The sequence below is a fragment of the Lichenostomus cassidix genome, chromosome 8 (assembly GCF_008360975.1).
Source record: "Lichenostomus cassidix isolate B80296 chromosome 8, HeHo_3.0, whole genome shotgun sequence".
Classification (NCBI taxonomy): Eukaryota; Metazoa; Chordata; class Aves; order Passeriformes; family Meliphagidae; genus Lichenostomus; species Lichenostomus cassidix.
Genome location: NC_139489.1, coordinates 21,990,286 through 22,002,397, shown reverse-complemented (window position 1 = coordinate 22,002,397; position 12,112 = coordinate 21,990,286). Strand labels below are relative to the sequence as shown.

At 36.6% G+C, this 12,112-nt stretch overlaps 1 protein-coding gene across 6 annotated transcripts in view; it reads right to left on the bottom strand.

Moving 5' to 3' along the window:
- The window catches only part of KCNT2 (potassium sodium-activated channel subfamily T member 2), a 116,131-nt gene that overhangs the window by 86,304 nt on the left and 17,715 nt on the right, over window positions 1–12,112 (bottom strand). For all 6 annotated transcript variants that reach the window (XR_014853821.1, XM_085068330.1, XM_085068332.1 and 3 more), the window contains exon 2: window positions 411–490. Coding sequence is in view for 5 of the 6 variants with exons in the window: in XM_085068330.1 (XP_084924456.1) it covers window positions 411–490 (80 nt within the window). In the remaining variant the exon portion in view is untranslated. The remainder of the gene's footprint in view (window positions 1–410; window positions 491–12,112) is intronic.

Below are 12,112 nucleotides of genomic sequence, written 5' to 3'. Positions count from 1 at the left end.
CAAAGACAAGGACTAATTTTTTTTTTTTGTCCTTGAGTACAGATCAAATTTGAAATTTTAGGAATACTTAATAAAATAGAACACTTCAAAAAGCTATGTTCTTCTGCAGCTTTTTTCTTTTGACAATCTGAGTGGCTTTTTGCTTTCCTAAACAAAAGGTCATGACTTGTCAATGAGCATTGCTGTCAGATCCATGCAACTTGATCACAACACAGAATAAAATCATGATTTTATTTAACAATTAGTGATATCACTTATTGTTTGATCTGGCAAAAAAGTACAGTATTTTCAAATTTAAGTATTTTAACTCAGAAGAAAATTAGTAATAACTTTACTGTTGCCTTCAACTGAATTTGAGTTTACTCAAAGTATCATGAATATGCTTAACAGAAATTATTCCAACTGCTTACTTGATCTTTGGTTTTTGATGAAGAAGAGCTTTAGTCTCTCTTTAAATGTATTTTCATTCATATAGAATTCAACTTGCACCCTGAAATAATAAAAAAGGAAGTATTAGGTTTGGCTGTGAAAGATAATAAATCAATATTTAAATATAATTTGTTTCTTTAATCATCTATTCTTGATATAAAACTGGAGGGACACATAGAGAATGGTCAGCCAAAAGCTCACTTGGCTTTGAATGAGTAATACTGAAAGTTTAAAAAAACCCCAAGCCAAATACACAAAAAAAACCCCACCACCAACAAAAAACAGAAAACCTTTTGTTTATCCCCTTTACAGAAAGGATCATTTTCATATTACTTGGACAGTCTACACTGCAAAACAAGAAGCATTTATGCTTTTGGGATTTTCATGGCACAACCATTCTCACATAGAGATTTCCTTGAAGTCTAGGTTAAGCCTTCCATCTCACTTTAACTCCCCTCTGGCAAAATTGACATTTTCAAGATTCTTCTTTTTTCTATCTTGTTCATACATCTGTTAAGGTTTCATGTCTCAGTCCACTTATTTGTATTCACCTTTAATCAAATGCTTATGTACCAAACAAAACCCTCTCTGAACTTTGTTTTTTGTCACCACGAAATACTGAGAGCTGAAAGCAAAATTACGTTGCAATCACACAATATTGTACAGAAAATAACTCCCTCCTGATTATATTAAAGCAACAGGATCATCTTTCCTCCATTCCCCTCAAATCTGCCTGGATATATTTCATCTTTCTGTCCCTCAGATCAGTCTGAGTACAACTCATGCAATAGTTATACAGACTAGAAAAGAGAACTGTTGCAGGGACTGGCAAGGGAAGAAGGTGTGTATTAGTTATGTAGAAAAACTCAGGCTGTTCCAGAATTGTGGAAGATGAGAGCAGCATTGGTCTCATCCTCACTGAAGTCCCTTCTCTACCCAATTTACTGACTCTCCCTCACCAACCCAGTTCTGCCCCAGCAATGAATCTTTCCCCCAGCACAATCAATACCTGTGCTTTCCTGGAAGTCGGACCTTAGCTTGAGAACTGCTCTATTATTGCTAAAGAACAAAGCAGCATCACACAAGTGAGTTACTTCCCTGTGTCTCATTTTCTCTGTGTATCATCACATTTGGCACAACTGCATATACTACTTCTGTTCATAAGCATGCTTAAACTTTAGTTCAGCATTTCTTCTCAGCAGGCTTTTCTTTGATCAAACAACTGTACTTCAACTACTTTGTTCCATACGTTGTCACGTTTCTAGCAGAATCCTTTAGTTTTTCCCTTCTAGCATGTGAAGCCTTTTGCTCAAAGATTTTTTGTACAATCTATTACCTATAGTGTCTCAAATAGCTGTCTATACCATGTATTCTGTACACATATGGAATTAGACGGTTGTTTACTTATAGACTTAGAATGGCATCTTAGGTAACATAACTTTTTCATGTTTGTCCATTACCAGAAGTTTAGGCGTATAATTTTGTAGGACAGGGTCATAAAAAGGAAGGCTCTGTGATTCACTCTGTTGACTTTAACTAGTCATTGCCTTTGGTGTGTTTTATTGTAGCGTTCCATGTAGGATGGGTAATTACACTGCTTCCTATTCAGAGGGAACACAAACATAACCTTATTTTTAAGAATCTATATTTTCCAAGGTACTTACAGTCATTAATGCAGTGACAGTTTTAGTGGGAAACATCTCCCATGACTTGGCAGCTGCCACATGCTAAGTGTATATACTTAATCTTCAAGGATATCTTTCAGGAGGTAAACAAAGTGGCACAAGCTATTGAAGTAAGGGATGTTATTGAAGGGATGCGTGGTGGGGTATTTTTTTGGGTTTTTTACACATTCTGAACTAATCTCTTAGAGTTTTCAGTAAGAAAATTTCAGCAATCACTTATCAACAAAAAGCAACCTGTTAACAGTAGGGCATGTTTTGTTGATAAAGAGGAAGGAGGATGTGGGAGCTAATCACCCTCCTATCAGCAGCATTATGAAGTGCTCTGATAGCCTAACAGCTGTCTACCTGGCTTTCCTTAGAAACCTGTGCTCACAGCAGACTGGGATTCCACAGTGCAGCAGTTTCCATGGCAAAATGGATTACGAATGCTGCTAATGCCACTTCTGTGGCTCCTTCTCCTTCCCCTGACTTTTTAAAACTTTAGTAAAAACTGTAGCAGCCTTTTGCATTTGCAGGAAATACATTATCGTGCATCTGTAATCAGTGTACTCTCATGATACTCTGGCTACCAGACAGAATATTTCACTTTGTTTCTTGAAGGTTGCTATTTACTAAGCAAAGTTAAGTGTGACTGGCTGAAGGAGTCCCTGGCAAGGACAGAAATCTCCAGACACTGCTCTTTCCCAAGACCCTGCTTTTTATTTCTAAGAACACTCATTCTACTTGAACACTTATTGTAATCCTTTAATGTTTAATATTTTACCTAAAGTATTTGCTCTTCTCTGTATATTTACCACTATGAAGTGTAGCCCAGAACAGGAGGATTTTGGGAACCTACAAAAAAATAATTCTGATCCTCCACTGAAATATTGAGAACATTTCATTGCAGGACTTGAACAGTGAAGGACTTGAACAAGCTTTTTCTGGACTTAATTAGTACCAGTTATTAAGGATGTTTCAAGTGAAGGAGTGAAATTCATTGTGACACACTTATATAAAATTTGATTACTCCATTGCAGGGTATTTGGAATTTGATTCCAAGCAAATGGTTTTGACAAAAGGGGCCACTACACAGATCAGGGTGATAGTACATGTACATGCAGATCATCTGGCTTACAGACTAGATTTGGATTTATTCTGTATTTATAGCGTAAGGAATTTGGAAGTATAGTTTCAACAGTTTGTGTTTCATGTTTATGTTCCTGTAAAAGACAGTGCACCCTAACTAGAAGGAAATCAAGCTGAAGGATTAAAATGATGATGGTTACAGGGACAGAAGCATTTGATGAACGTAAGGATTTTGTGTATGCAGTCAGTTAATCACTTCTGAATTTTTCTGTGCATGTAGTAGGTATTGAATATTCCATGAAAAGCTGCTTTTGGAAGTTAAAGAGCAGGTCTTTTGCTTTAGTGACTCACTTCGGCTCTGCTGAAAATGCTCAAAAACCTCATGTACCTGTGGCAAAAACTACTGAAGTTCTATGCTTGTCCTGCAAACACAATGTGGTGTCCTAAATTGTCTTAAAACTCAATACCATTGCTAGTGGTCTTCACTAGTTTAAACTGAAAGAATACTTTGTCACTGGAATCTTTCAAACTGCAAGAAGCCTCTTGAAGCACCCCAAGTCCAAGTACACATTGCATTCTTATAATTCAGTTAAGATGCAATTGGAGTAGTACAGTTTAATGCAATTCAAAGTATAGCAGGAAAAGTCTAGTTCATGTCAAGGACACTAATGCAAAGCACTGCTGATGGCTGTATAACACTGGGACCAATCTGCCTGCTCTCTGGGTACTTAACTCATTTTTCCTGCATTTTTCCATAGCTATTTACAATGTCATTCTAACCCCACAGTCACACTTTACTGTAGTAACAATATCATCTTGCACCCTCAAATCTACAAATTGCCTTTATTTTGTGTTTAAAAAAAAAAAGATTTGGCAGCAATAATCACTTCACAAATGGAAGCATGAGCTGCACTTTCCACTACATGTATGCCAAGAGCTGTAAATGTTTATTCCAATGATTTATTGATGTTGGAATCAAGAAAAGGTATTAAGTGTACAAACAGGGCCAAACTGAAGAAAAATAGTTATATTTACTTAAATTCCTCTTTTTAGAAAGGGACTTCTCATATTTTTCCTACAAAGAAAGCCTTGTAACATAAGAAAATAGGGGATTTTTCACTGGGATTTAGCAATTCAATATATGTGAAATGCTGTTAGATTTCAGACCTGAAAGCTTATTATGCAGGGTGCTTAAAAATGAAACACCTGAAGTGCCAAAGTGAACTGCTATTATCAGCTCTTATTTTACTGCAATAAAAAAGGAAATAGGCTTTTTTTTCTTATAGCTTTCATTAAAAGGATTAGTGTGTTTTAATGATGACTGTCATGGGTAACACTTCTCTTGTACGTGAAGTTTTGCAAGTTCTGAAACACTCAGAACTCTGATTTGTTGTAAAAGCACATCCTTACTGAAGGTGTTTGCCATGCACTGTGCAGATAAAATCTTTTGCAATATGGTCCTGTATTTTCTTGAAGATTATTCTAATAAGTGCAGAATAATTAAAGCTGACAAGTATAAGGCCATTTTCTGATGGGGATTTTTATCTTTTTATTAAGAACAAGCCAGTAAATCTTTTCAAGATCTCTGCACACCTGTGTTTGTTAATATTATCTTGTAGATTCTTTATGATATCCCACATGATGAAAGTACACAGCAGAACTCCAGGTTCCACAGGTATTCTGACTTAGATGCTCCCTTTTAGATCAGTGAATCCGAGTTAACCTATTTAGTGATGTTTTCCAGACATACCTGTATTTACTTGATTATGTGTCTGGATGTTAACATAACTAATAGATTTATAGATACCAGGTGTCATCAGTGTCACTGTAAATAATTCTCTGCATTAACAAAGACAGAAATAGCATGAGCTGAGTGAATAACAAGTTATAAAATTAAGGATTAAGGATGCATAAATAACCTTATAGATTAGAACTGTATCTTGTGCTCAAATTCTTTTCAGCATATCATTCCCATAAGTGCTCCTTTGATTGAAACAAATCTAAGACAGCATCAGAAAACTGGCCAAATCGAATTTTTCAGGTTGCACAAAGTGAAAATCTGTACCTGCAACCACAAAAAAATACCTTCTATGTAACAGCAAACTTTTCCTTCACTTAACTGTTCAAACACCAAAATGCCAAAAAAATCTGCCCTTAATTAAAATTATCTTCCTTACAATTTAAATTTATGTGTGTCTATATTTTTATGGCTATAAATAGAAATGTATTTTAAAATCTGATTGTAGCCAGCTTCATGTTCCTTTTTGCAGTCAGCTGGCCTCAGTTACATAAAACTGTCTTGGTGAAACTGATACAGGTCTATGACAGCAATAGAGAGAGGAAATGGCATTACTTTTCAAACATTTATATGGAAAATAACTTAATTTTTTCATTCCTTTGAGGGAAAGATTTTTATGGGAAGGCTAATAGCAAGAGATGAGGACTCAACAGCGGGTAATATGCATGGTTTTCAATCAATTAATAATACTTTTTTTTTTAATCCCCTATTCACAGTCTTGCACATTCAAAAAAGGAAATTATTATCTCATTCCTGTACTTATGAAAATCCATCAGAACTTTACCATTCTAGTAATGGTGCAGTAATAAAAAGAATAAATTTGCAATCTGTATTAATTGGCCTTAGAAATTTTCTTAAATGAGAAAATACTGGGATGTTTTACTGTGGGAAAAAGAAATCTCTAAGTAGTTTCCCTCACACACTTGACTTTTTACTGCAAATATACTTTTCCGTTGCAAATCTATTACCTTAGGTGAGAAAGTTAATAAAACAAACGTGAATGATGCATTAAGAAATAGTGCACTTTGAAGCTAAAATTTGAAAGGAAACCACTGAAGGAAGATGCTTGATAAATTTAGTAAAACTTTTTTAAAACCTTTTCTTTTTTTTTCCTGTAGAAGGTGAGGAAATGGATATTTTAAAATGTTTTTGTTGCATGTAAAAATAGCTCTTTTTAACTTCTGGGCAAAAATACTTCACATGTAGGATATATACAGCACAGAGCTGCTGCAATGAAAATCCATTATGCAAGGCTTTTTTACTGGGTAGGTCTGAATATCAAAGAACTCTGAGTAATGGGATAATGTTCTATGAGTTTGATTCCAGGCACTGTTCAGTTTCATGGAGTTGGGCCAATTAACCACACCTGAGGAGCAGAAAGGTAAATCTGTTGCCTTTCTATTTTTTCTTTTATAAAGGTGGCAACTACTTGTCAAAAAGTGACTTGAAACAAACTTGTTAAACATCAAGCATTCTGTGGTAACACCTTTCTGTCAGCCTGGGTTTAACTCTATATTAGAGCATTATGATTAAAATACACTGTAACCCATTGCAAGGTATTTTTTAATGCTCAGTTCCTCTGTGTCACAACGGCTAGTCCCTATCACTAGGTTGATGTTCTAAAACAAAGATCCTTCCCCTGCAACTACGGCACTCTCCCTGTCCTCTCCATGAGAAGTGAGGCACACACAGGGTCAAGCAGTTTGCCAGTCTCTCACACAGATTGCACAAATGAATTAGAAATTACTGTTCTTAGAGTAACAGCACACCTTAAGTTGTTGATTTAAACTTTAACAGTACTTTCTAGCACACCTTAAGTTGTTGATTTAAACTTTAACAGTACTTTCTACTACAGGATTTTAATGCTAATCACTGCAAACCTTTCATTTGAAGCTATTTATTTTTGCTTACCAAGCTTCTGTATGTTGTAATATTGCCGATTAATTATTACCTTAATAAGACTCTTGTTCCCTTAATCATTTCCCCAAGTAGACACACCTGTATCTACCCTGAAGACAGTCTGCAAGGTCAGGGGTAGTTTTAGGAGTTTTGTAGCCCTCCATCTATTTGCCTTCTTGCCCCCAGTCTCTCTCTTTGGTGCTCTGAAACTTTTTCCCTGCTACTTCATCCATGCTCAGTCCACAATTTACTGTCCACAGTCCTCTCATTCTAACTCCTCCTTCTTCCTGTTCTTCCATCCAAATTTTAAGAATATTTCCAGTCCCTTCTTCAACAGTTCCGTTTCTCCACTTCCTTGCAGATTTCATCCTTTCTTTCTTTCTTTCTTCTTCTATGAACTATACAGTTTCACTATTTCACTTGAAAACTTTGAGGAAATGGCACACTGTCCCACCTTTGGGGGTTTTTTTGTGCTCTGATTCCCTACATGGACCTTTGCTTTCAACATATTTTCCTTCTTTACACTCTCTGGAATTGTAACTCAGACTCTGGGCTTTACTCCTCTTGAAGTTATCATGTCATGACTATGAGAAATCTGTATTTTGAGATGTTTCCCTTTCCTCTCCTCTTGAATTATTTCATCAACTTTCAGTCCACTTCCAGTATTACACATTAGGATAGCCAACAAATATCAAGGCTTTATTAAATAAACAAACTCTGCAGCACTGCCTAAATGCCACCTGGGCATCTCAGTGTTGGTGCTATGGCCCTTAAAAGATACTTCTTCCTCAAGCCAAACAGAAACCTACTGGTGACCACTTGTGAAAATATCCACTGCAGGGCCAAACTAGATGGATGGTAGTGATGGAGTTGAGTCACTCCTACTCCAACACTTAACATGTGATGTTATTTTAATAAGTTTTGATTCAGTTTGATCCCCATGTAACACTTTTCACTTACAAAGCGAGCAGTAAACACTGTAAGGGACATTGTCATGGAGATTATCCAGATAAAGATAGAAACAGGTGTTCAGATAAATAACAGCCTTAAACTGTTCTGGTAGATTTTGTTATGTCTAAAGAATTAAATGAATAAAAATCTTAGAGATTCACTGCTTTCTTTAGACACGGCAGTTTACAAGTCCACACACCTTTCTTACATATGAAAAAACAGCTATGAATGAAAAGTGCCATCTTTGCTTGTTTTTTGGTTTGATTGCTTTGGGGTTTTTTTGTGTAGGTGTAATACTCCAGAGCTTAAACCAGCAAAAAACACTGTGTGAACTTAGGTCTCATGACTAATGATAGAAAGGATAAACCCATGTCTTGACTTTAAGGAAATGCTGAGCAAACTCTACTCAATATGGTCCCTTGCAAGTGACTCAAGTTGGCCTCTGATTACCACAGAAATTCAAATCACTGTTCACTTGAACTCTACTTCTCATCTGTCAGACAAATGTCTCTGTTCTTTACTCCCCTTCTGTAAGTTATCTTTCACTTCTCATTTTTCTGGATTTTATCTTTTCAGAAACAGCAAGTAGAACAAAGCTGAGAGCCTTCTGGGCATGGTATCCCCACAGATTAGATGGCTAATCTCATTTTTATTTTTGAAAATTAAGAGACTTAGCTGTCTGAAAACACAGCAGAAGGGAGAAGTAAAAAAGCAGATGGATAGAAAAATCAAAAAAGGAACAAAAAAACTTTGTGGGTGAATCCAAATCTATAATTTTTAAGTATCACATGACCAAGTGTAAAATATAATTTCAAATGACTCGTTAATATGTTACCTGAAACACAGAACCAGCTTCCTACTATATTTGATCCAATGCACACTGAGATTAATGGAAATATTCTATTCACTTAGACCTGAGTAAAATAATCAAATAGTAAAAATATTCAGACTAGATATTTTCCTATTGCTTTAAGCATATAATTAATATTTTTCCCCCAAAATGAAGGTAATTTTCTTTCTATTTCAACTGTACAATGTATTTTACCTAAAACTGGAAGTCAATGTGAGACTGAATAGAACATATATATATATTGACTCTAATATAATTCCACAGCTTTTCATTGTTAACATCTTGTTCTATTATTACTTCTGTTTGCTGGCTTTTCTTCTTTTGTTCTTTTTTACTGCATTATGCTAGTTATACTTGGCAGTCTTCAATTATAGGCAACAATTTATTCAGTGTTTCCTGAAACAAATGCACAGTATAATTATATCAAGTCAGAAAAACAAATTTCAAAGGCTTTTGGATTTTGGGTTGGGTTTTTTTTTCAGACTCAAATATTGGGATTCAGTAAGTTAATCTACATTTTTACCAATGACACAGTAAATTATAGGGGAGTATTAATTGCACCTACCCAAAAGGAAATAGAACTTTATGAAAAATGGTCTTAAAACAATACCATTCAGCTTGAATTTACATAATCTTGTATGGAGTCTTACTGATTAACATTTCATAAGAAGAGAAGTTTCAGAAATGCAATGTTCTGGGTTCTAAGAAACATCAACATGTCATGTCAAAAACACATGTCCTTTTTTTCCCACTGAAAAGTGTTTTGTTCAGTAAGGTAATTATATTTTATATTTACTGTTCTTTAAGTAGAAAATTGATTCAGTTTTTCCAAGGAAAATGCATTCATCAACCAAAGTATATTTTGTTTTCATTTGAATTTTGGTGCTATTTGGGATTTTCGACCCAATTAAAACAGAATGTGCCTTCTATATTTCCTGTGATGTGATAATAGCATAATGCCTCAAAACCTGACTCACACAATTCCCTCAAAACTATTCACTCTGCTATAGAAAAAACCTTGCAGGTAAAATTAATCTCATATGAAATTTTGGTATTCAGTCTACAAGTCACTCGTGCCCGTTGTGCAAAGGCAATCCAGGTATGAGCTACGTTGCCAGAAACCAGTGGACTTACTGCCAAGTCACAGGAAGGTAAGCAGTGAAATTCTTGAGACGTGATAACCTTCAAATATTTAGACCTTCCTAACCAGAATGAAGTTTTAGTCTCAGTGATCTCATCTGTGGTCTCTATGTGCATCTCTACACCTGTGATACACACATCTTTGATTCCCTGATTATTTGACCTCTTAGCTGTTTCCTTCAGCTCAGGAGATGTGAAGGAAGAAAACCACTCAATTTCACTCCCTGTTACCGCCTTTGCCACTTACTCCCTTTCCTCTCATCCCTAATCCTCACAACTTCCTCTTGCCACCCCCCAGCTGTCACCACAGTTTGCTTTGTCACCTCCTCATCCCCTCCGGAGAAGGATATGATGAGTGTGGAATAAGTGCCAAAGCTGCTCTCCAGGGCCCTCTGCAGCAGACTCACTCAGAGCAGCTCACAGAGCACAAACAAGGCTGCCCGAGTTTTGTGCTATGTGCAAGGTAAATCCCTGTACGTATCTATGCAGCAACATAAACATGTTTATTTATATAGGACTGACAAGTTAAGATTATTGTACTTCCACAGAAATTGCCTGAAAACTGTGCTTGACAGGCACCTTGTAGTGCAACAATGTGTAAATAGAAGTCTGACAGTCCAAATCACTATTGCAGTAGTCATCCACAAAGGCAAAATGATAGCACTTATTATTTTTCCGGTTGTGTGTTTTAAAAAAACCCACAACTAGAAGACAAAAACATAAAAACATGAGAAACAAGTGTTACAAAGGAGTCGTAGAGAGCAGTCACCACAAAGAAAAGCTTAAGCACAGGCTGGAGGAAGCAGTAGCAAAGCTTTATGATGTAGCAAATAAAAGCAGCTGCCCAGGATTTCAGTGTCTGTAGTAGCAAGTACACAGTGTCATTGGGCTCAGGATGCTGGAAGAGAGGAGCACCAAGCTCCCTTTCTCTTGCAGCCTGCAGACCAGCATAGAGCAGCCCTGAAAGGAGGAGAGGGCCAAGCCCTGGGCTTTGGTTTGAGCTCACTATTAGAGAGCTGCTGCCAGAGCCTGGCAGTGCAGAGGGGTCCAGGGCATGAGGTGTATGACTGATAAACTTGCAGGAAAGTGTGTACACAACTTGGAAAATAAGTGTGTGTGCCCAATAAGGAGTCTTTTATAAGCGTAGATTTAGGATCTCAGCAGAAGCAGCAAAATCATTAAGCAATAGTCAGCTGCATGCCTTCACTTAATCATCTGTTTGATATTTATCAGGCTTTCGGGACAGTCGTATTGGCAGGTTCTAGTTTACAGATGCAGTAGCTGTTTGATTTATGTTTGGAACTAGACAGTTGCTTATTTATGAACACGTAGTTCACTGCTCTCAACAATGCAGTTTCTTGCCAACTATCATTAAATCTATCAGTACTGACCAACCAACACTTGATTTGCTTATTAGCAGATAAACCACCAGAACAGATTTGTGTACAAACCAGACATAAACACAAAATCGCCTAGATCAGGTTGTGCTGACTGCTGGCAGACACCAGTAGGCACACTATCAAGCTAGGATGCTGTTTTATGACCAGTGGAAGAAGCTGCCATCTGTACAAGTGTCTCTGGGACAAGAGACACTGTCTCTGCTCATACCCTTTCAAATGGGTGAGTTCTTGATTAGTCTGACTAGGACTTTGCTCTAATTGGAGACTATATATATATTATTTTCTTTGGAGATTTTCAGTCATTGTGATTGTTACACCTAATGCAAAGGTACAACAGGAGAAAGCACTCTGGGTCACTGAAAAAGGCAGGCCCTTAGTGCACTTGCAGTGTTGGACTGACTTACAGTGATTACATTCTCCTTGTATTGGTGTAAAAGACAGCAGAAATTTGCTGCCACAAAGTTGATGGACCAATTCCTTAGATGTGCAAGTAAACAAAATAATGGGAAGAAAGGATGAGTGGGGATCCAACTACCAAAAGCTCTGCTCTAGGATTGTAGGGTGATGTTCATGGAACTGCATTCATAAATGTGATCATAGAGGTAGTTTATGCAGAACATATCACCTTGTTACTTGACCATGCTAATAATCATCCAAAGTCCATTTCACAAACACAAGTTACTCCTGTCTCAGTTGCTACAGATGTTTCTCTGCAACCCTTCCTTAAAGACACTGCCTGTAAATGTTAACTAATAGCAAAGTTCCAGAGCACATTTTAGCACTTCGGAATACAGCATCAGGACCACTTTGGGATCATTGGGAAAATGCTGATGATTTGTTTAATTAGTAACTCTATTGATGGCAAGAAAAATATTAAGATAATAAGGAAATG